This window comes from Delphinapterus leucas, chromosome 5, assembly GCF_059928025.1.
Source record: "Delphinapterus leucas isolate spDelLeu-1000000601 "Yukka" chromosome 5, BTC_Dleu_Yukka2, whole genome shotgun sequence".
Taxonomy (NCBI): domain Eukaryota; kingdom Metazoa; phylum Chordata; class Mammalia; order Artiodactyla; family Monodontidae; genus Delphinapterus; species Delphinapterus leucas.
The window spans coordinates 73,062,888-73,087,391 of record NC_143133.1 but is presented as its reverse complement, the minus strand read 5'-3'; the positions used below and the strand labels follow the sequence as shown (position 1 = coordinate 73,087,391).

The 24,504-nt window shown below is 38.1% G+C and overlaps 2 protein-coding genes across 35 annotated transcripts in view; one reads left to right on the top strand and one right to left on the bottom strand.

Annotated features, from left to right (window-relative positions):
- Positions 1-17,647, top strand: part of LNX1 (ligand of numb-protein X 1) — a 148,282-nt gene extending 130,635 nt beyond the window's left edge. For all 5 annotated transcript variants that reach the window (XM_089911915.1, XM_030760064.2, XM_089911917.1 and 2 more), the window contains 4 exons: positions 3,479-3,656; positions 5,302-5,533; positions 13,195-13,353; positions 13,745-17,647. In XM_089911915.1, coding sequence (XP_089768041.1) covers positions 3,479-3,656; positions 5,302-5,533; positions 13,195-13,353; positions 13,745-13,880 — 705 coding nt within the window. In that variant the 3' untranslated portion in view covers positions 13,881-17,647. The remainder of the gene's footprint in view (positions 1-3,478; positions 3,657-5,301; positions 5,534-13,194; positions 13,354-13,744) is intronic.
- Positions 15,075-24,504, bottom strand: part of FIP1L1 (factor interacting with PAPOLA and CPSF1) — a 65,140-nt gene continuing 55,710 nt past the window's right edge. For 24 of the 30 annotated variants that reach the window (XM_022564208.3, XM_022564157.3, XM_022564235.3 and 21 more), the window contains 3 exons: positions 23,915-24,128; positions 16,464-16,601; positions 15,075-15,697 (listed from right to left, as the gene is read on the bottom strand). In XM_022564208.3, coding sequence (XP_022419916.1) covers positions 15,550-15,697; positions 16,464-16,601; positions 23,915-24,128 — 500 coding nt within the window. In that variant the 3' untranslated portion in view covers positions 15,075-15,549. The remainder of the gene's footprint in view (positions 15,698-16,463; positions 16,602-23,914; positions 24,129-24,504) is intronic. The other 6 variants (XM_089911933.1, XM_089911928.1, XM_089911930.1 and 3 more) reach the window with 2 other exon arrangements.

Sequence of the window (24,504 nt, the reverse complement as noted above, 5' to 3'; positions counted from 1 at the left end):
CCTGACACATGGAAGTAAACAACAAATAATTTTTTCTTTTCCTAAAGGAATATCTGGCCAGTCTGTACATTATTCAGGCAATATTTATTCATGACAAAATAATTAAGGCCTCAGTAACACTCCCTATTAACTGGAGTGGCAGGAGAGAAGCCAATGGAACTTCTGGAATATTTCATAGGATATGTCATTTTGCTGCTTTCACGTGAATTTAATAACACATTTTTTAACAAAAGTATTCTCAGATAAAAGCCGTATCTTCCATTTAACTGCATTTCTTTTAGCCACAGGTTTGCCGTATGTGGGCATTCTGACCCATTTTATAGATGAAGTCAGAGGAACCTGGAATGATTACAGTGTTATAAAATCTCTCGCTTATTACTATTAGAACCCCAATAGCGCTTCCCTGGTGGCGCAGTGGTTGAGAATCTGCCTGCCTATGCAGGGGACACGGGTTCGAGCCCTGGTCTGGGAAGATCCCATGTGCCGCCGAGCAACTAGGCCCGTGCGCCACAACTACTGAGCCTGTGCATCTGGAGCTTGTGCTCCGCAACAAGAGAGGCCGCGACACTGAGGTCCGTGCAGCGCGATGAAGAGTGGCCCCAGCTCACCGCAACTAGGGAAAGCCCTCGCACAGAAACGAAGACCCAACATAGCCAAAAATTAATTAATTAATTTAAAAAAATTATATAGAACCCAAATAGCAACAAACGATGTTCAAACTATCTACTAGAAAGGCAATTAAATTATTGGAATTTTTTTCACCTGGGTAAACGTTATAAATACTGTATTGCTAAAACCCAGCACTGGATGAATTGTGGGAAATTAGCATTTTCACAACGTATTGTTGAGATTATAAATGATAGAGCTGCTTCAAAGGTAATTTATCAATATCTATCAAAATGTTAAATGCTCAGGCTCTTTGATTTAGCAGTTATACTTCTAGGACATTAGCCTGAAGAAATATTTACACAAGTGCACAAGATATGTGTGTCTAAGGATATTCACAGTGACACTGTTTAATTTTGTGAAAGACTGTAAAAAACCCAAAAGGTCATTAATGGTGGATATGGCATACTCACACAATGAAATACTAGGCAGCTGTTCAAGAAGAGATAAAGTGTGTGTGTGTGTGTGTGTGTATATACATCATAAAAGATGTCCTTATTTTCCAGAGCATTCCATATGTGTATAAGGCATCACCTTGAGAGATTGACTAACTACCCCTACAATACCCCAGGCCCCCTAGAAATAATGGAGTTAAGCCCTTCTTTGAGAGCACAGGGAGTAAATGCCTTATGAATATCCCCAGGAACAAGCTGAAGCAGCAGGGCAGCCTGTTGGAGTCTCTGGGTTTAGAGATTTGCCCTGAGTTGGGGGCATTTCAGAACTGCCTGCATCTCCAAGCTGGGATTTTTATTTTTATTTTTATTTTTTTATTTTTTTACTGTTGTGGCATCTCCCGTTGCGGAGCACAGGCTCCGGACGCGCAGGCTCAGCGGCCATGGCTCACGGGCCCAGCTGCTCCGCGTCATGTGGGATCTTCCCGGACCGGGGCACGAACCCGTGTCCCCTGCATCGGCAGGTGGACTCTCAACCACTGCGCCACCAGGGAAGCCCAAGATCTTTTGAGAGATATTTGTGGTTAAAGGAAGAGACGTTCTGAATCTAATTGCTTTTTAAAAAGGAAAAGTCATGTACTAAGGACAGATCTTGAGATCCTCTCCAAGTCTACTCCTTTGCCTCAGCTGGAATGCTAGGACCACTATGTTCATACTGTTACTTGCTTGTCTTGTTTTGAAACTTTTCTCTGAAGAAAGCCCCATTTTAGTTTTACAGTCCTCATCTGACAACCAATCTCTACAGGGCACTTCAAAGTTCTAAGGTTTATATAAACACAACCCAGACCTTACAAGTACTAATTGTAACATATACCTTGCTATAATCTTAATTTCCAATTTATTATTCTATTACTATCAAAAACAATGTGGCAATTTGCAATTCATCCATCCATTTATTTGACAAACATGTACTTATCATCATCAATGTGTTAAACACAATGTTCAGGGCTAGGGATACAGTCACAGGGCATTACTGTATACAATAAGGCCATTAAAACAGACGTGGGTTATTTAAAACCATAGGAAATCGTCAGATAATAAATGCACAAAAATCCTAGGCTTATCTTGCTTCATAATGAAGCATTAAAAATTGATTCTGTACATGCAAGCATTAGTTCTGTATGATGTCAACCATCAAATTTATAGAAGTTTGATTATAATTCATTTGATTTGTTGCATAGATAATATATGCACAGGGTTCAAAAAATGGAAAGTATATATTAAGTTTCTCACCCTTCCCTGATCTGCCCAGTTTTCCCCTCCACCCCCATGAAGCCACTTTTTCTTCCAGAATTTCTTTATGAAAATGCAAGTATCAGTACAAATTCTTATTTCCCTCCTTTTTCTTTTTTAAATGAAAGCTAGTATACTTATATTTTGTTCTGTAGCTTGGTTATTTTTGTCAGATGTGTTTTTAAATTTTCTTTCTTTAGATAGAACTATAAGCTATGTTTTGAACCATAGACTTTTTTGAGGTTTGATCAAGTGTTATAAGTATTTATTTGCAGAGCAAATGCCCATCTAGTCTCCTAGGTCACTGCCCAAGCAGGAAGGAGAATAACTTTTTTGAAAAATATATATTGATACATATTCATTGATAAAGCAGTACCCTTGACCTACTCTTATTGCTTCAAGATAATGTTGAATGTGGCTTCAATGTTTTTAATCTAGTGTTGTTGAATCAAATCACAATTTGCTTTTGAAAAGTTGGTCTACATTGTGTATTACATAATGTATATATTATGTTTTATGTAATCAAATTAAAGGCTATAACTGCACATTATTTAGGACTGCTAAAGTAAGAGTAAAGTTGTCAGCTGGGGCAAACCTAGATATTGGTGAGATTTTAGAGTATAATATCTAGGAAATTCATTATTTTTCTTTGAGGATTTCTGTAATTGATTACCTGCATAAATTAAACTGGAACTATTTAATTTAAATATGGTTACATTTTAACCTAGAAAAACTTCCTGATATTCATGCATGACGAGAGTTTTACGAAATGTTGACTCAGTGTATCAGGAGTAAATGGATCACCTGAAAAATTTTGGGTGCAGTTCACTTTGTATACTTAATATTTCTCCAGTGGTCTCCAACCTATTCCTCTTCCCATTTTTTACTTCTCCCATTTGGAATATAAATTTTCTCTGAGTCAGCCTAAGGAATTTGGGACAATGTAACTCTGTTGAGAGTGAGGACCAAGTGAGGAGTTCTCTGCCTCTCTCTCCCTCCTTCTCTCTATGTACGACCAAGAACCACCATCATATATTTATGCAATCTTGGTAGTTTTTTGTATGTAAGAAATGCAAAGCCACTTACGAACAAATGTGCTATATTTGTTTTTCTGTCTGTGCCCTCAGCCCCTCCACCCTGCGGTCACTTGTCATGAGAAGGTGGTAAGTGTCCAAAAAGACCCCAGTGAATCACTCGGCATGACCGTTGCAGGGGGAGCATCACATAGGGAGTGGAATTTGCCAATCTATGTCATCAGTGTTGAGCCCGGAGGAGTCATAAGCAGAGATGGAAGAATAAAAACAGGTAAAAAGTAAAGAGACTTAAGGTACTGGGGCAGTAGAGTGTTAAAAGGAATTAGCGGCTTACTGGGTTAGGTAACTATTTCCAGAATTAACGAGAGAATGTGAGGGTGATCTGGCCAGGGCATCTGTGACCTATTGACCATGATTGGTTTGAGTGTAGTTCCTGGACCGGGTTTCACCCCTCTTGGTTCATGTGGGTTGATGTGGGTCACCTTGCTTGCTGGTAAAGTGAGTATCTGCAAACAATGCCAAGAATTAACAGGGAAGGGCTACAGTTATGAGCAAGTTGCCTTGATTAAACGGCATAATTTGGCTCCATTCATTCTAAGTAATTCTTTGGTGGATTGATCCAGTGAAGAAACTGTTCATGAATCGTTCCATTTATGGGTTGGATAGGAGAAATAATTTGATAGATTTTGATTCAGTGAATATTTATTAAGTGAAAATACCAAGCCAGGTACTTTCCCATTGATGAAAAGTGTTTCACTACTTTAATCTTATGTGACTTGGGCTCCTTAGAGTGAAGGAAAGAGATGTCCAATTTGTATCTTTGATAGTATTGTCAATTCCCATGGATGGGTAGCTGATGGTTGAGCCGATATGCCCTTTCAGGGTGTTCAGATTCAAGAAATAAAATGTGAAGTTTTTGAAGTACAGTTGCTCAGCCTAAGGGGCCACAGGGGGGATGGCATGTGTGAAGGGCTTCAGTCAGCCAACCTAACGGTGCTTCTCTGGGGTTCAGGATGAACTCAAGGCCTTTCCCATCTTTCTCCTCCTGTCCTTTTACTCTTGCTATGGTTATTTTGTGCGAGAAAGTTGATATTCAAAGGAGGCAGAAAGACAGGAGGGAGATAAAAAGATAGGAAATGGAGGTAGGGGAGGTATGTACTTTAGTTTCTCTTTTCTTTTTCACCCAAGCACCCGGGTGGAGAACGATGAGGTCAACTACGAAGTGACTTACTAGTGAGAGAACGTGAGCAGAGGGTTATATGATAGGATGGCCCCGCACACAGTAGGGGCTTAACCAGTGGTAGCTGTCAGCACCTTTGCACTGAATAGAAATGGAACCTCTTCTTCCCACCTCTTTAGGAACACAGTTCCAGGCCCATTGTTCTTAACTGCCGCAGACTCATCTGTCAGACTCTCTCATGGGAAGCTTATTATTTATTCATTCAACCCTTATTTATTGGGTGCTTACTACATGCCTGGCTCCGTGTGGGTGCTGGGCGCTTTTGCCACATGCTCCGTCTCTGTGCTAAACATGGGAAGAAAAGAAAAAAAAAGGAGGTTTTCTTTGATTAAATAGTGAACGTGTCTATTTTATCTCCCTTCCTTCCTCCCTCCCTCCCTCTCTCTCTTCTTTCCTTCCTTCCTTCTTTCCTCCCTCCCTCCCTCTCCCCCCTTTTAAGGCAAGAGCCAAATACCAATAGGTGTGCGTTAGAATCCCCCCCCACATGATTTACCAGCGCCTTGGCACATGCGCGCTGCTCGCGATTTGATGTGTGAAAACCCAGCCGCATGTTGATGTGAGGCCAAGGAAGTGCCCCTTGCCCTCTCCACGTACCCGCATCCCAGTCAGTCCCTGCCCCTTTGCCTTTCCAGTTTGCACTCTTACTAAGAATGGCTTCTGCTTCTCCGGTCACTAGGTGACGTTCTGTTGAATGTGAACGGGATTGAACTAACAGAGGTCAGCCGGAGCGAGGCGGTTGCTTTATTGAAAAGCACATCCTCCTCGGTGGTACTTAAAGCTTTGGAAGTCAGAGAATGTGAGCCCCAGGAAGAAGGCAGCAGCCCAGCAGCGCTGGACTTCAACCACAAAGACACGGCCCCGCCTGGCAACCGGTCCCCCTCCTGGGTCATGTGGCTGGAATTACCACGGTGAGTCCCAGCGTGACATCCTTGGGGAGGTGTGGGAGGAAACGATGATAGTTCTTAGACCACTGTTTCACTCTCTTGGGCTGATTCAGGGCACTGACATGTTAACGAGACCCAGGCTTGGTTGTGGGTCTATTTGAAAGAATTTGTGTTCCTTTTGGTAACTGAAGCTGCAGCAATTCTTGGGCAGGGACGAAAGCCTGGGTGTGGAAACACTGTTTGGCCTTCACGGCGAGGAGGTCGTAGGGCTGCCATGTTCGATTGTGTGGGTTGTATGTGCGTCAGGAAGCTCAGTCGACAGAGAGAGGGCGCTGTTTTCACACACTCTGGAGCAGGGCAAGGTCAGCTTTTCTCAATTGGCTAGTGGCGGGCCTAGGAACTTGCATGGAGGTAAAACCAGTCTGTGGCTTCACGCCTCCAGCTCTCCGGTGGCCCCAGCTAAACCCAGAGCAACGCAGCAGCACAGTTTGCCTTGGCCCAGATGCTGGGTCCTGTGCTGATTGAGGGCCTCAGATCACCTCTCCCTTGTTCCTACTCTTGAAAAGTCCTGGTGTAAACCTTCAGGAAGCAACTAGTTTGTCATCTCAGTGAGATGTAACTAGAGCCTTAGAGGGGAGCCAGATAAATGTTTCGGAAAGTTCAGGAAAGGATTTGAGGGCAGCCTTGCTAAATGGCTAGATACAGAAATCAAATATTCGAAGGACAAATAATTTGGGGTTTGCTCACCTGCATCAGAGCGTAAGCTCTTGGCCTTCAAAGGATTGCCTTAATAATTCCAAATGCATGACTTAAATGTTCAACATTAGGGTCACTGATGATGGTATGCTGGCAGAGGATTAAATGAATGAAAGTAGGATGTTTGGTTTTAGTACATTTTTCTCGAGGGTGGAGATAGGTTGGTCTCTCTCTCTCTCTGTCTCTTAATTTTAAATGAGGTTTTAAAAAACATCCCTACCTCAAATACACACTGCGATTCCCTTTTTAGCCTTCACTAGTTGATAAAATATTTTTTAAATGAGTACATTTTAAGTTAAAAACTGAGCATTGAGTTTAAAAAAACTTTTTAAAAAATTTTCTTCCTGGGTGGAAGAAGAGAATGTTACTTTAACTAAAATCGTATGGAAAAAGAAGTTTCTAAAACTTCAATCTATTAAAATGGATCATTTAAAAAAATTTTTAGTGCTTGAAAGCTACTTGTCTTATAAAACAGAGTTCCTTGCCGTTCATTCATGTAAAGACAGAACAAACGTGAGATGTGTTTTACTTCACGTACAACCAAGTGAATGGCTTTCTCTCCCTCTCCCTTTGCCCTTGACTTTGGGCACAGCACTTCCCTGATCTTATCAGAAGTCCAATCTGGATTTTGCTCATTTCCTTTAGAAGAATAGAAAGTGTGAAGCCAGCAAAGACAGCACTGGTTTGCAGTCCCCCTGGCAATTCTTAGTTTCCTTCATCCCCTCCTCTCCTCGTAGTAATAAGCACAGTGAACATTCAGAGGGCACCAGAGGGTAGAGAGAGAGTGAAAGTGAGTCTTCCACCCTTGGCCCCTCAGATCCGCTCAACAGAGGCCACAGTTACCAATGACTTGTGTAATTTTCCAGGGAGTGTCTATGTCAGCGGTTGGTAAAACTTTTTCTGAAAAGGGCCAGAGAGTGCAGATTTGGAGGGTCATGCTGTCTCTGTTGCCACTATTCATTTCTGCTGTTGTGGTGTGAAAGCAGCCATATAGACAGTCAATACATAGTTGAATGGGCATGCCTGTTTATTTATAAAATTGGGTGTTGGGCTGGGCTGTAGTTTGCTGACCCCTAGTCTAGGTATATATGTACACACACACATACAATGGTAACATACACACTATGATGTACCATAATTTTTTTTTAATCTAAGAATATACTTTGGGTATCATTTCACATCAGTACACATCAAGCTTCCTCGTTCTTTTCTATGGCCAATAGTATTCTCTTGTATAGAAGTACCATATTGATTCAGCCAGTCCTGATAGTATTGTCGAGACCTAATTTGGTAGTGGACACTTAGGTTGTTTTCATCTTTCATAAGCAATGTTGCAAAATGAACTCATAAGGAAGGTACAGTGGTGTTCATTGCACTGTTGTTGTGTCCACTACCAATAGGAACTGGTTAAAGAAATCATGCTGTATCTGTACAACCCTGTGATAGGTTACCTGGTTATAAAACTATCTGATCACCTCTTTTTGGATTTCGTAGGCATTGCATCACTGACTCGCACTGAGTGGTGATGTGGAGAAGTGAGGCCTGTCTCATTTCTTTCCTTCTCTATGTGGCTTGGTCTTTCTACCTAACGTTCAAGATAAATGTTATTTGGCGTCTTCTTTTCAGGGAGTCCAGATATGTATGTTACCTCTTTTTGTTTTATATCTTTCATTTTCTCTTGAATCCTTTTCAATTCTATTTACTTTCATTCTGCTTTCTTTGCTTGTTTTGATCTGTCCTTCATAACCCTTACTGTGTTTTCAGTAGTACATCTTTGCCTTTGTACTCACTTTCATTTCTGTGTTATTTTTCCCTTCTACGTCTTTCTTCTCGGCCCATTTCTTCTCCTCTTGTCTTATATCTCCCCTTGAAATCTTATATCTCTGCCTTGATCTCTTTTACAGAGCCATTGTTTCAGAAGTATTTTAAATTCACAGGAATAGGGTTGGTTATAAATTTCCTTTTCTCTAGCAGCATTTCATTTCTGTGGCAGCATTTTTCTGGTGAGTGGTTTTTGTCTGTTACTGTTTTTACTGTTACTCTCCGCCTTTTCTTTTATATGTGTCTCTGGTTCATTTTTTAACCTTTGAGCTAAATTTTTCCTGGAGTGGCTGTTTGCTGGAGGTTTATAATAAAAGGAAGGAACCAGGGCCATCTTGCAGGTTGGCATTTCTGATCTTGACTGCATAGAGCCCCAAAGGTGCCAGGTTCTCCCTCACTGATGCAATACCATGGGCATAAATGTCTCTAGTCATTTGGCATTAGTGATGTCCTAAGAGTTTCAGGCCTTAGCAAGAGTTACTTGCCTGCCGGAACCACTAGAGATTTAGGCTGCAAATAAGTTTTTTTTTTTTAATTCACAAAGAAGACATTTCCCTCCAAGTTATACATTTACCCAGTCAAACCTTTTCCCCTTTTGCTTAACAGATTTTGAGGGAAAACTATTTGCCCTAAAGTATGATCCAGCCACTTACCTAATATTCCCTACCAGTGAAGAAAAGTGATATGTCAGCAGGTCTAGAAACAATCTCTTTTCTAGGACATTGTGATCATGTCCTCAAGTGCAGTCCAACACGTAAAATGAATGTATATGAAGAGGGTACCATTAGTATGCTGAACCCCAGTGGGTGTCAGATATAATAAACAGTAGCAGAGAGTAAAAGTAGGTTATTAAGGACAATGCAAATATGTCTCACCCTTATCAGGGATGCCTTTTGTACACCCCTGGGCAGTAGCTCCAGACGTGGGCTCTAAGCTATAGAAATGATCAGATGCAATTCACTTGGAGGGGATTCAGAAAACACTGAAGACCTTCTCCTTTATTCACCGTTGGCTCTCAGGGCCCACACTCCACATCTGGAAGTCTTTGAAAACATGCTCTCGTCCGGACTAGTATGATAGTGATACACATTAACTCATTTCTTCTCTTGCCTAAGTATTTAACCTTTCACTTCCCTGAACTTCATAAAGCATTTTGATGAGGATTGTCTGTATTGAAGAGCAGGGAGGCAAATATCATGGGTTGTTTTTTTCTTTAAGTCAAAAACTTTTACATTTTAACTATAGGACAGGGACACTGTCAAGTACATCCAAACCCGGAATAGAAATAACAACTGCAACAGTAGCTCATACTGATAGAACCTTTTCTGTGTGCCAGGCACTCTGCTAAGAGCTTTACATGTTCTTTGCATTTTTCACTCATTTTAAAGCTCACCTCAGTCCTCTGATCTAGGTACTAATATTACCCCCACTTTAAAGATAGGAGACTGAAGCACAGAGCGGTTAAGTAACTTGCCCAAGGTAACATGCTAGTTAATATGCAGAACTGGGATTTGAACCAGGCTGCCTGGTTGGGATCTTAACCACTATGCGGTGTTTGGTGAGCATCCTTTCGGAGGATGTGAAGCCTATATTTAGCTTTTATAATTTGAGTCTTACCGTTTCTCTCTTTACCATAAACAAATTCTGCAGGAGTGTAAATGCCTCAGATTTCTGTCATTCAGTGGATGTGTCATGCACCCAGCAGCACAGTATGTATTTTTCTTCATTGCTTAGCCTCTTAGGCCTTAAATTTCTTGCCATTCTCCTCCCCACCTCCCACCATTACCTTCCCTGTGTGATGTTTGCTAATAAGTCGCAGTCAATCCAGAATCAAATGAGTAGCTCCTGGCGAAGTCATTTAAGGAGCGAAATTAGTCTTTTATAATTGTCCCAAACTCACCTATATTTATGATGGGATGCGAATGCACTTCTAATGTGTTTGTTGTAATAGTGGGTAGAGCCTCCACAGGAATACCTAGTGTCTCTGTAGGTCTTTAAATGGCTCTGCTTAGCAGGCATTTGTTGAATGAAATAATCAATAGAGTAGGTTCTAGGAATAGCCCTCATGGCCTTCATAATACAGTAAGCAACAACATGTCATAGTAAATTATTAAAAATTATGAATTAAAGAAGTTATAATTAAAATATTACGTAGGCACAGGGTGCTTTGGGAACCTGGAAAATACACTGGAGTGAATGGTGGTATGTTTCATCTAGCTGGAGGACATAACCAAACTAGGAGAGTTAAGAATATCAGTTACTTTTCACAATCATGCTATGTAACAAACTAGCCACAAAACCTCAGTAGCAGAAAGTGAAAGTCGAAGAGGGAAGATGGAAGTGAGGCTGCCCACATCTGGAGCGTGCAGGCCAAGCCTGCAGAACCCTGGGCCCACAGTGAGCGGCCCCTCTGATGTGCAGAATGCCCATTCCACAGGGAACATCAGACACAGATCAGCTTCAGCTGATCCAGGCCAGGCGTGATTGATCTTGGCTGGCTCCCTCATGCATTTGCAGTCCTTTCTGGGTCGTTTAGGTGGCTCTGCTAATCTTGGTTGGCCATGCTCCTGTGTCTAGGTTTGGCTGGCTCTGGCCAACGTCCCACTGATGACCTTATGGCTGAATCCAGAATCGGAGGGGGGCACCACAAAATTATACAATAAGTGGCACGGATGTTACCAGGGAAGGGTGATGACTTGGGCCACTCATGTAATTATTTTACACAGTAAGGAAGAATGAGGAGATACTAGTTGTTTTGGACATGCTGAGGTTGAGATACCAGTGGAACATCAAGTTTGATAAACATGTCTACAGCAGCAATTCCCAAAGTTTTTTTTCAAGACCCCTACACTTATTTAGAGTATTGATGATCCCCAAGAGCTTTTGCTTATATAGGTTATACCTACTAATAGATTACCTTATGAATTAATCTGAATAATTTTATTAAATCATTTAAAATAATCCATTATATATTAACATAAATAACATCTTTTATAAGAAGCAGTATTTTTAAAAATTACAAGAGTGGCAGTGTAATGATTTTTGCAAACCTCTTTAATGTTTGGCTTAATAGAAGATAACTGGACTCTCATATCTACTTCTGCATTCAGTGTCCTGCCAGATCACTTACCACATGTCCTCTGGAAAATGTCACCATATGCTTGTAAGAAAATGAGAATGACTCATTAATGTTATGTTGAAATTTTTGTACTGGTAACATAAAAATTTTAGATGATTATTTTTATAGCTTGTCCACATGGAATAAAATATTAAGAGTCAAGGTCCAAAGTGATAATTAATGAAAAAACCCAATGGTCAAAAGGGTGAGAAATACTTAAGTTTCGAGTATTGCTCCATGTACCCATTTATATGTTTTAAAGAACGTTAAGACATATTTAATCATAACCGTGGGTAAGAAGCGCCCACCAGCTCTCCTCCAAACACTGGGCATAGGTGGGAACACAATGCTCTAGTGTCTGGGGAACAATTACCTGCTTTGAACATGAGCAGTCAGTGAGCCACTGTGTAAATGTGGTATCAAACACACCACAACTCCTACAGGATGAATTTACTAACATCAAGTATTACTGTGAAATACAGCAAATGAATATTTTATAATAAAAATATGGTTGTTTCATTTAATGAATTCATATTTTTCAGCAATAATTTCAGCAAAAGAAATTATTGTAAATGATATATACGTATGACAACAGATACAAAACAAAACTGAGTTGCATTTTAGCACTACATTTTAAAGTTACCCACCAGACAAACCCAAAGCTTGTTTTACTTCAAATGGGAGTTGAAATGCCATGAAAAAGTCATGTTACATTGATTAGCAAGGTCAGTAACAAATGTAATGACCAGCTTCATCACCAGAACATTTCTCAAGAGACTTTTTATTGGTTTTTCAAAAAAATTAGTATTTCAAGGTACAGTTTATAAACAAAATCACCAAATCTTGACTTTTACCAACACTGAAAATGCTAATTCTCTTTCAAACCAGTTCCTGGACTTGGGGGATTTTGGAGTCAAATCCAGCTCCTGACATACCTCTGTCATAACTGTAACACAGTTTTGTACTTAGCCTGCACCTATGTTAACACTGATCCAACTGCCACTGAATAATAAAAGGAACAGCTTCCTCAATCAAATTTTCTATTTTAGCTGAGGGTTCTACCCATTTACAAAAGACCTGTGGTCTTTCTCCCATTCCTGTTATAACTTGCTATTCAGTTTACTGCCAGGTTTTTCTCCTTCAGTATGAATCATTCTTACAATCTTTAAATGCACCTCAATCTCCATTCAGTATAGTACGTTGCCTGCATGCTTCTATATAACCTATCAAACATGTAAAACTATGTACAAACTGGTATCTTTCAAAAGTCAGAACTTCAGCCAATGAATTAATTGGGGTTACATTTAAATTTTTTCCACTGAGATATTAACCATTCAAAGAATTTTTCCTTCATTAAAAATTATTTACATCCATAAGGAAATAAAAATATAACTGTAAGTATGCTTGAATGTGGTTCATCAGTGAAGATTTAGGCATAACTTTAATATAAGTTGAGAAATTAAATCTTTAAGCCAGAAATGATTCTTTCCCAGTAGACATATAAACAGAACATAATAGATGGTGTCACTTTTAAAAGGGTGGTTAGCTTTAGAAAAGAGAAAAATTAGAAATTAGAAAAATTTTTAGAAAAATTAGAAAAAGCCAGCTAGGGCTTCCCTGGTGGCGCAGTGGTTGAGAGTCCGCCTGCCGATGTAGGGGACACGGGTTCGTGCCCCGGTCCGGGAAGATCCCACATGCCGCGGAGCGGCTGGGCCCGTGAGCCATGGCCGCTGAGGCTGCGCGTCCGGAGCCTGTGCTCCGCAACGGGAGAGGCCACAAAAGTGAGAGGCCTGCATACCGGAAAAAAAAAAAAAAAAAACCAGCTAAAAGCAGAAAGGTAACTGGGCTGTGACAGAATTTTGAATGAGACCCATCCAGTGCTATTAAGCCTAAAAAAAATAATGCCAATAAAGGGAATGGGAGATGAATCACAGTAATTACTATGGTTTCGAATTAACTGCGCATTTACATTGATTTCGTTCTATTTCAGGTACCTGTACAACTGTAAAGATGTTATACTGCGAAGAAACACAGCTGGAAGTCTGGGCTTCTGCATTGTAGGAGGTTATGAAGAATACAATGGGAACAAACCTTTTTTTATTAAATCCATTGTTGAAGGAACACCAGCATACAACGATGGAAGAATCAGGTAATAATAATGACTACTTAACAAAAAACTTATATCCAAAGGTTGTGTTTTATACATGCAAAAAGCCTGGCCCCATGTGAAATAAGGCACCTATTATATCTTTTTTTATTGGTAAGAAATTTAAAACATTTATGCAGCGTTCCATTTCTAAGAAATCCAAAACGATGTTACTCTTGGTCCCATACAGCAACTTCCTATACTTTTAGCATTCTTTCTAAAACAAGCTGAACAATAGAATTGGAAGAATTTAAGTGAGGGAGAACCTTAATTAGAAGTACTGATAACATAATTAAAACTGACAGATGGAGCAAAAACTAGGACCACCAAAAAAAACTTGCATTAACTTCAGCTGTGGCTCAAAATGTTAATCATGTACCTTTATTTTTTTTAGATGTGGTGATATTCTTCTTGCTGTCAATGGCAGAAGTACATCAGGAATGATACATGCTTGCTTGGCAAGGATGCTAAAAGAACTTAAAGGAAAAATTACTCTCACCATTGCTTCTTGGCCCGGCACTTTTTTATAGAATCAATGATGGGTCATAGAAAAACAGGAAATCACAAATAAGCTAAGTTGAAACAATGTATTTATCTTATCGATTTTTGTATTTGAAGGCTACAATGTAAAAATGTCAGGAAAAGTAGGATCTACTGAAAAGCCAATTACACCTCAGAAAATATAATTCTCAAAATAGAAACATTATTAATAGTTTTTATTCAGTGTGGAGCATTTCTCATTACTCTAGAACTTTAAGTTTATATTTTTCTATTCAATAAAAAGCTCTTAAACAGCTGACATGGTTTGTATGCCCCCACTGAATTCAAATCATACAGTTAAATTAAAATCTGGTATATGCTGAGGTCTGCAAAGGGTACATTATGGGCATTTTAAAAACAATTTCCAGACAGAGGATTTTAAAAGTGCATTGCTGAAAAATGTTCATCAAATGAGAAATAAATATTTTTCAAAAATTATATAGCTGTCTCTTAGTATGTGATACTAAGTTCATTTCTATTATCACTATTTAAAAGTTCCTAGTAATTCATTCTTTCAAAACGATGTTGCTACCATCACTGACAAATACCTTCTAAGGGCTATCCCTAAAAATGTTCACAGAATTATATAAACTTGTACTTTCTTAAATGTAATGGGAAATGACTAATCTAAAGCTTATTTATTTTTATTCACAGTATAGCTAGTAACTATACAAACTCTACGTGCTGCTCAACCAATGAGCCTTGGAAGAACCATCAAGAAAGGTCAAACCCGCTTGACCTAGCTCATAAAAGATGGCTTTGAGGCAATTCAAATTTTTGTCACAGTGACGAGTATTTTGTCCACGTGCCTGCCAGAAACTACATTTAGGGCAAGTTATTTCAGAGGTCACCCAAATGCCATTAGATTTTATTACTTTGGATAGAAAAGTTCCCCTTTAGTTTCACCATGAACCCAAATTTAGAACACTGAAAACCTGCTATCAATCAAAAAGTTGTAGTATCAGGCTTCCCTGGTGGCGCAGTGGTTGAGAGTCCGCCTGCCGAGGCAGGGGACACGGGTTCGTGCCCCGGTCCAGGAAGATCCCACATGCCGCGGAGCAGCTGGGCCCGTGAGCCATGGCCGCTGAGCCTGCGCGTCCGGAGCCTGTGCTCCGCAACGGGAGAGGCCACAACAGTGAGAGGCCCGCATACCACACACACACCAAAAAAAGTTGCAGTATCAAAACTGTATGAGTTCTTTAATATGCAAAGCAACAGTGCCACAGCAGTGATAAAAGACTAGTTTTAATCTCAAGACTCAGAGGTGCCTTTTGATGCATTTTGCAGTGCAACTTCTTAAGAGACTGGTATTTGATTAACTAACTCAAGGAAACTGGCCAAGTGGGAACCTTGACCTTTATCAATCAATCAGATATTATGTACACAGCTAAACATAGCTCTTTAAATTCCCTGCTGCGTGACTCATTCACATTACTTTCTTCAATACAAAGTCATTACTGTCTATTTTTTAAATATTACAAGACAAAAAGATTTTTTAACTTAACATGAAAAATTCACTCTTTTATTTTAGAAGAAAAAAGTTAACTTTTCATACTAAAAGAACAAGATTAAAGGCAAATTTCTTAAACATTATCCAGAAAAATAAGATTTATAGTATCTATTTCTGGCAGTACTGTACACAAAAGGCCATAACCATGCCTATTCTGCAGGTGTAGCTTCGGTGCTCTCCTGTTCAGGGGCAGGCTCGCTGCCAGCTTCTTTTCCTTCTTTGCTTCTTTTAGATTTTTTGTGCTTGTGTCTCCTATGACTGTCTCCTTCTTCACTTTCATGGCGACGTCTACTATTACTAAAGAAAAAAGAAAGGTGTATTCTTAAAAATGTTTAAGTAGTGACGGATCAACCTACTTTAGGTAAATTCTCGGTATAACAGTGGGTTTTAAATAATCTAATACTTTCTTTTTCTCAAACACATTTTGGGGAGTAATCATTTTTTATGTGACCTTTATGCTGAGATTATATTTACATTTAATGCTCACCTTCATTAATATTTTCCTAGAACCCTAAGGACCATATACATTAGATTATGAGACCGACGCACCGCCCACTATGCCAAGAGGGCCACTAGGGCCCATATACTTCATTCTAAAAGACTAATTACAAATTAGAAACTGAAGCACTAGATCAGAATAGGAAATACTTCCTAGAGTTGATTTTAGGCAAACAATAGGCATTAAAATTTAATGCTGTTTTTTTTTTTTGGTGGGGGGGACTACAAGGCCCTGAATTTTCTTTGATTAAACTGAACATCAGTTTGTTTAATAACAATTACTACTAAAAACTGATTCATATGACAAATCCCCCCCCCCCCGCATCCAAGATAATGTAGTAAGTCTAATTCTCATATTTTTTATTCCATGCTAATTTTGGCTTATGGGCATTATAATCTGGTTAGATCTCAATATCTTTGTTGAAACCTATAAGGAACCAACTATAGTCTTCCAATTAGGAACACATATAATGCTCTAGTGGTTACTTAGAAATGTTTGCTTTTACTTCCTGAAATCAAATCAATTTCTCTTGGCTTCAAAATGATTCACTATTAAAGAGCAAACCTTCGAGAGGACTTGTGTCTGGTTTCCTCTTTCTCTCTGTGTCGTCTTTCTCTGTGTCGTTCTTCTTTCTCCCGACTTGCTCTGTGGCGCTCATAGCCTCTTTCTGCATACTCCCTGTATCTGTATCGTTCTTCATCACTGAAATCAGAATAGAAACAAGTTTTCTTGACAACCGGATTATTGATTCTGAATGACTTCAAGCTACAAAAGACGTGACCTGAGTCCAAACCAGAAGTCCTAATGTTAGCATCTTACACAGAATAGCTGCAAAGTATATATTTGTTGAACTGAGAGGAAAACAATGCTGCTCCCAAATTAGCACTAGATCTAATACAAGAATACAAAATATATAATGATTACACATTATGTTAAAGGGCCAAGTTCTGTGCTTTCACAGTTGTTATAGGGTAGAAATTTTATATAAATGCTGTTTTTCTTCAAAATTTGGGAGCTGTAACTGATTTAAATTTTAATCAGCGGCTTCATTTTACTTTTTAGACTTAAAAGCATGTTTGTATATCTCAGATTTCCAACCAAAATTCTTAATGATATTTATAAAATCTTAGGCACACAGTTAAGATTCTAAAAATATATTAAAAATATTTGGCTTATGACGACATAGTCCAAGCAGATAAAGGTTCTTAAGTTTTTGAATCACATAAAGTATATATTCATCTAATGAAGTGGTATAAACATTAAGAACAGAGTGACATCAAAGCAACTTCCACTTTCCAGTGCAAATTAGAAAGCAGGCAACTGTAAACCGCCATATATTGGCATTCTTAGTAGATGTGCAGATTTATGAATACAGGCATACCTCAGTGATATGAACCGTAGGTTCAGTTTCAGACCAATAAAATAAATATCACAATAAAGCAAGTCCACGAAATTTGGATTTCGCAATGCATATAAAAGTTGTTTACACTATACTGTAGTCCGTTAAGTGTACAATAGCATTATGTCTAAAAAATCAATGTACATGCCTTAATTAAGAATACTTTATTGCTAAAACATGCTAACCATCACCTGAGTCTTCAGCAAGTCAACGTTTTGCTGGTTTGAAATATTGTGAGAATCACCAAAATGTGACAAAGAAACACGAAGTGAGCAAATCCTGTTCGAAAAGTGGCGCTGATAATAAAGTATTATACAAGAGATTGAAAAAAAAAAAGCAATTTCCACAATATCCACACAAAATGCAGGCAGGAAATTGCCTATGGACACACTTGAATTCTGACATCCCAATAACTTAACGCTATCTGTGTGGTGAGGGAGGAGGGTTGGGGGGTGGAGTGAGGAGGAGGAAGCTGGAGGGAGGGGACCACGGGAACAACTTCAAATCCGTATTAAGCTCTGCCTCCATTTTCTGATTTTGGAGAGAATGGACTAGTGAAACTGGGACTGATGGTAGTCATCTTTACCTCCTTAGACCTGTCTCTCCATGTCCTTTCGTGAAAATGGAGACATACTTCTGTTTTTCTCTCAATCCTTCAAGTATATTTTTTCTTTTTGTTCAGCATAGAAGTCAACATTTTCTACATCCTAATGTCAGTAAACTCTCTTAGAATGAATAAAAATATCTTTTAGAACAGTGTGTACTAAAGAGCTTTGGTTTCTAGAAATATATGTTTTATACAAATTATTAAATTAGAATTTGTACATAGCCTCAAGATGTTAAGGAATCTGAGAGAGAATAACAGGAGACAGAATCAGGTGAAAGTATAAGCCATATAAAAACAAAGCCTAACTGTGGTCTCTTAGCGAAAGTGATAATTCAGGAGTGCGACACCTAAAGCCAAGTCATATTGCTGACCAAGTTATTATTGCCTGTGATACATTTTTAATGTTATTTTAAAGAGTATTCATATATGCGTATATATATGGATGATACACACACACACACACGGACGCATATATACATACACAAACACGATTTTTTTTCTAATCATAAATGTGTACTTGGTACTGGGAAGGTGGAAGCGTGTCATCAGAAAGGCAATGCACCATGACAGGCAGTGTGGAGTAGCAGGGAGAGTCCGTGCAGAGCAGGCCCAGGAACACGTCCTGACTGTTATTTCCTAAGTGTATGACCCAGGGTAAGTTACTTAACCTCTGTGAACACTCAGTTTTCTCATCTGTAGAACTGGCAACAGTCTTCTTCAGGATTGTTGTAGAACTGGCAATAACATTTATAAAGTGTTTGGAACAAGAGCAGGCCCTCAAATGGCCACTAACAGGCAGGCTCACCATCTTCATTAAATGTAATGTTAAAATTTTCAGAAGCAGAACGCTTTCTGTAAAGGTGACTGTTTCTAATAAAGTTTCTAAAGGAGAATAAACTCACACCTACCATGACAAACGAATATTAGCATTAATATTATCCTCTTTAAAAATGAGGTTCTTTGTAATGATTCCAACTGGATTTACCTAAAAATAACTAAGGTCAATTATCTCATAATTCATCCTTTGTAACCCTGTTTTTTCCCTCTCACCCTCACACCAATTCTTGTTAGCTCTGAGGCCTTTAAGATTCTGAAGGCAGCCATCTGATGGGACCCTTCCTACAGATGGTGGAAGATTTGGTCTCGTACACAAAATATAAAGACCCCTTCTCTGATAAGCAGCTGCAGCACAAAGGTTTCTCTGAGCCTGGAAACCATTAGAGCTCATTTCAAACACCCTAGAATGACCAGCCTTCTCTCTGGCCCACAATTAAGCGGCCTAAAAAACAGATGTTGAAACTGGTCTGTAATTTTCAAAACAATGACTCTGTAATTTGTAACAACACATACTACATGCCATATTGCTGAAATCTCAGTCTTGAGAAAAAAAAAAAGGCCTTTACTTATACTTCATTTGGATTTTCCAGAGAACACTTTATTCCTGGGATAATTCAGAACAACACAAAATTCTTCCACCTTTTTTTCCCTCTCTGGCCCTGAACTTTTAGTCAGATTTAAGTAAACATTACTCCTGATGCCCTACAGCTAGCAACATGAAAATCAAATATGGTTTAACGATTAACACTTTTAGCTTCAATAAAAATTAAGTAGCATTTGTGCATGAGTGTGTTTGAAATGGACAAAGAATTTTATAAACACTATTATTTATGCAAAGAAAAGTTACGAGCTCTAGCAAAGCAATTCATTTCAGACTTCTTTCCTATGAAGTTCTGCATTAAGCTCCTTACCTTGTGAACACGTACATTCTAGAGATAACAATACTATCTCAAATATATTAATTTTAACTACATTAGAAACAACTCAACTTCCCAGAAAGTAATGCCCTTGAACTTAACAGAATTCATGCACTTATGTGACTGAAGTTATTAACAGCACATGTCCCACCACATAAACTCGAAACATACACTTCAACACACACACATACACACAAACATGCATGTATGTACCATACCTTTACTTATTTAGTCAATAAAATGTTACCAGGTGCCTACAGTGTGTAAGTCATATTATTAGGAGCTACAGGAAGGAAAAAGATTAATAAATCCTATGGAGTTTCTTCTTGTACTTTTTTTTACATAAAGTTTTAAACTTCTAACCAGTCCTAGATATCGTGACAATATTATATGGTTAAATCTATAACGACAGTGTATGAGTAATTCTGTATCCTCAGCACACAACTGTGCCTGGTACATAACAGGGACTCAAAATTGTCAGTTACGTGAGAGAGTGGCACGGACACATACACACTACCAAATGTAAAATAGCTACCTAGTGGGAAGCAGCCACATAGCACAGGGAGATCAGCTCAGTGCTTTGTGTCCACCTAGAGCGGTGGGATAGGGAGGGTGGGAGGGAGACGCAAGAGGGAAGAGATATGGGGATATATGTATATGTATAGCTGATTCACTTTGTTATACAGCAGAAACTAACACACCATTGTAAAGCAATTGTACTCCAATAAAGATGTTAAAAAAAAAATGTCAGTTACATGAATGAAAGAATGAATCTGGTTCCCCACCACCCCCGAAAGAAAAAAAAAAAAATCAAGTACAGAAAGAGTAATAAAAACAAATGAAAAATAAGAGAATTTTTAAACTACCTAATTTCAAGACTAGAAAGGATTTTAAGTAATATCTCAACCATATTTCCAGTAGACAGTATGGCTCTAGTGTTGCTTTAATTTCTCTATGCTTCCATTTCCTCATCTGACAAATCAAAATTTAGACTGGATAACCCCTAAGGACCTTTCTGGATTAAGAAGTATATGATTACATGATCACATCTAACAAAACAAATGCTGTCTGAATCAAGCATATGCTCACATCTTGAACTGATATATTACTTCATCTCATCCAGCAAAATCAGAAAACTGTGTACCTTACATTTATCTTATCCATAAAAATAGCTGATAACAAAAGAAAGTTATCTTTAACTTATTTCATTCTACATTGTGAAGGTACCTAAATGGATATGTTAATTAGAAAGATGCCCAAATTAACGCTTTGATATAAAGGTTGATTTTTATCCATTTCAAAACCTATCTGGCTAACACAGTTTCACCGACAGTTTTCAAGATTGTTTTTTCTCTATTGTATTCACCCTCCTCCCTGATACACGTTAAGTCATTTTATTCACTGACACATTCATTATGTTCCAGGCATTACTGTACAAAGTGCTGAGGATACAGAGATGAAAAATGATAGTCAACACCCTGAAAGAGAAAGATATGCTTTAAAGAAAATACACAAAATGCTTAGGGAGCATGTGAAGGTATAATTAATTCTTTCTTTCAGGTTCAGAGTTGCTCACAGAAGACAAATATGAGCTGAACCTTGAAGAATCAGTAAAAGTTTGTGAGGCAGAGAGGACAGGAATAACATGAAGAAGGGAAGTGCTAAACTATGAGGCTTTCCAGAAGAGCAAGTAGTTCAGTGTAGCTAGAGCATGCAGTATATTGCCTTGGGAGAGAACCAGGGTTAAAATATAGAAAGGTGCACTGAATTTGTGACTTACGGATCATAAAAAGAATTTTGACTTTATTCTTTATGCTAGCAATAAATGAATTCTTTCCAATGGCACAGAAAGTTTTAGGGAATCAACTTCTAGGTCCCCAACTTCCATATTTATTCTTTCCTGAACATGAACTGCCTAATGATACACCTGCAGGTAACACATATGCCACTTCTCTGGCTAACCTCTCCTCCATCACGTTCCTGGCCTTTTACAAAAGAAAGGCATTCTTTTCACCAATTTTACTATAGTACATTATTGGCTCAGGGTATAAAAACCTTCATGGCATCAAGAAGATCTAATTTAAAATATTAGTGTCAGTAAGACCTATTTTATTCAAAGAACCATAAAGCTTCTATAGGGCTTTAGGCCTTTCTCTCTTATACATCTGTCTGCTACAAAGTATGAAGTAAGAAATGGAATATTTTGGCCTGTGTCCTGGGATGTTCTAACGTCAGATATCGTGTAGAGTAGTGTGGAGTCATAAGAATTTCCCCTGAACTAGTAAAAAAACAAAACCAAAAATTCCTTCTGAAGGAAAGCAAAACAAAGTGCTGGGGAGGCAGCACCTTATTTCGAATTCTGTGACTATTTTATCTTAGACTTAGATAGGAAATATGGATTAACTCATTTAACTGAACAGAAAAATGAAGTCAGACTTTTTTCCCATAGAAATTGGGTGTGATGTGGCTGGCTGGCTTGACAATAGGAGCTGTCTTTTACCAATTAAGTTATTTGGTAGCTATTTTCCATAAATGGAATGGGGGAAATTTGCAGCTCCAGGTTTGCATGAAAATAAATATCAAATACACATAAAGGTGTTTCATTTTTACAGACATCTTGGAAAAGATATATTTCCATTTTCCTAACCCTTTCTAAGCATATTAAGTTGAACAGGGTGCCTCTAAAATAAAGAGTATTAAGTATAATTGGTAGTCTCCTGATAAGTCTTGGTAAAGCCCTTTTGGTGTTCTTCCAAGAAACTGAGAAAACTAAAGACTTTGGAAACAGGGTCTTTGCAGATGTAATCATCAAGGCAAGATGAGGTCAGACTGGATTTGGCTGCACCCTAATCCAAAGACTGTTATCCTTATAAAAATAGGGAAATTTGTACACAGACACAGAGAGGAGAATGCTGTGTGAAGACAGACACAGACTGGAGTGAAGCATCATCTACAAACCAAGGGATACCAAGGATTGCTAACAACCACCAGAAGTTACAAGAGAGGCGGGGAACAAATTCTCTCAAAGCCTACAAAAAGGAACTAAACCTGCTGCCACCTTGATATCAGACCTCTAGCCTCCAGACCTGTGAGAGTAAATTTCTGTTGTTCTAGGCTAACCAGTTTATGGTACTTTTATTGTAGCAGTCGTAGAAAACAATTTCACCAAGTAACAATCAGGTGGTTTCCAATTATCTGCTTTTAAGAAAACTGAGCCATGAGCTAATAGATTCTTAAAAATAACTTTTGATGACAGGTTAGTTGTGTAATTTTGACATATCACTAAATCTTAAAGTGCTCAAATAACTTAGTGACAGAACCGCAACAAAATTCCATCAATTCTTATTTACATATTTTATGTGAACAAGGTTTCTCAATGCTTACATCTATATATTAAAAAAAGAAAGAAAGAAAGAAATATAATTAATGGCAAAGCCTTTTTTTCCCCTAACAGTAGTGACATTCATTCATGGATACAAATATTATTTAGGGATGGGAAGAAGCTCTTCCATCACATTAAAGAATGTAGTTATGTTAAATTATTTTTCAGAATTTGTATTATATTTATATATAAAAATAAATAACTAAAAATCAAAAAAATTTTAAATACTTAATCTTATGGTCATTAATTTTTTAATACATTTTAACTTACATAGGTATGTTGCAGGGAAGATTGATAGGATGGATCAATTAAAAAAACTTTTTCAAGAAAAAAAATATTTTGCATTAGAATAAAATTATTTGGGGGATGTGGCTCAGAAGTAAGAATTCAAGCACAAAAAGAAAGGCAGAATTTCCAAGGGTTACAGAGCTTGTTTATATATTTTTTAAAAATGGATAATGATGTTCAGCAAATCACTATAGTATTCTTAATCCAATGGATATATTTCATAGAGTAATGATAACTTTATTTTAAAATTGTGAGATTTGTAACAGACTGGAAATTATATCTATATAGCCAACTATTTATACTTAAGGTGAAAAATTTTTGATGCTAAGATAAAAATATGTGAGGGGGTATGACGTTTTCAAAATTGTTTTAAGGAAGAAATGAACAAACAAATTTGAAGACTGCTGCTTTAGGTAGTGGGAAGTCCTTATGAATAAACAGCCTTGATGCTTTTAAAATGGCTATCCTAACTACTCTTCAAGCAATCCTTTCCCAATTGTAGTGGATCTTCCATCCTGGCACTGAATATTAATTCTAAAGTGCATATAAAATACAGGTGTACAAATTACTGCACGCTAAACATACCTGTTGAAAACACTCGGCGTGGGACTATGATCACGCTCCCTCTCTCTCTCTCTGGTGCGTTCTCTTTCTCTGTCTCGATCACGATCTCGTTCTCGGTCTCTGTCTCTGTCTCTGTCTCGGTCTTTCTCTCTTCTTGAGTAATAGTCCCATTGCTTGCTGGTGTCCACAAGACTAGGCCATGAAGGAGCAGAACCAGGAAGGTGGGGAAAGGCAACTACAGAGAAAAAATAATGATAATTAAAAACAAAAGTTATGGTACCTAAAAAACAAAGAAGACCAAAAAAAGTAAATATCCCACAAAAATGCTTCACTAGATTAAAAAACATTTATTTTATATATAGAATAGAGAAATAACATATGGTGAATAGCCACAGTCTGGGTAAATAACCAGAAACAAACCTTAAAGATCTAACATATAAAGACTCTTCATTTTGCAAGGTGAACAGCAAATGAGAATTAGATACACCACAAACTTCCCAATACATCAAAAATATAAACCAGAATACATAAGGACATCTTCAAAGTGCTGAAAGAAAGTAACAATCAACCTAGAAATATGTACTCAAAATTATATTTCAAGAATAAGATTA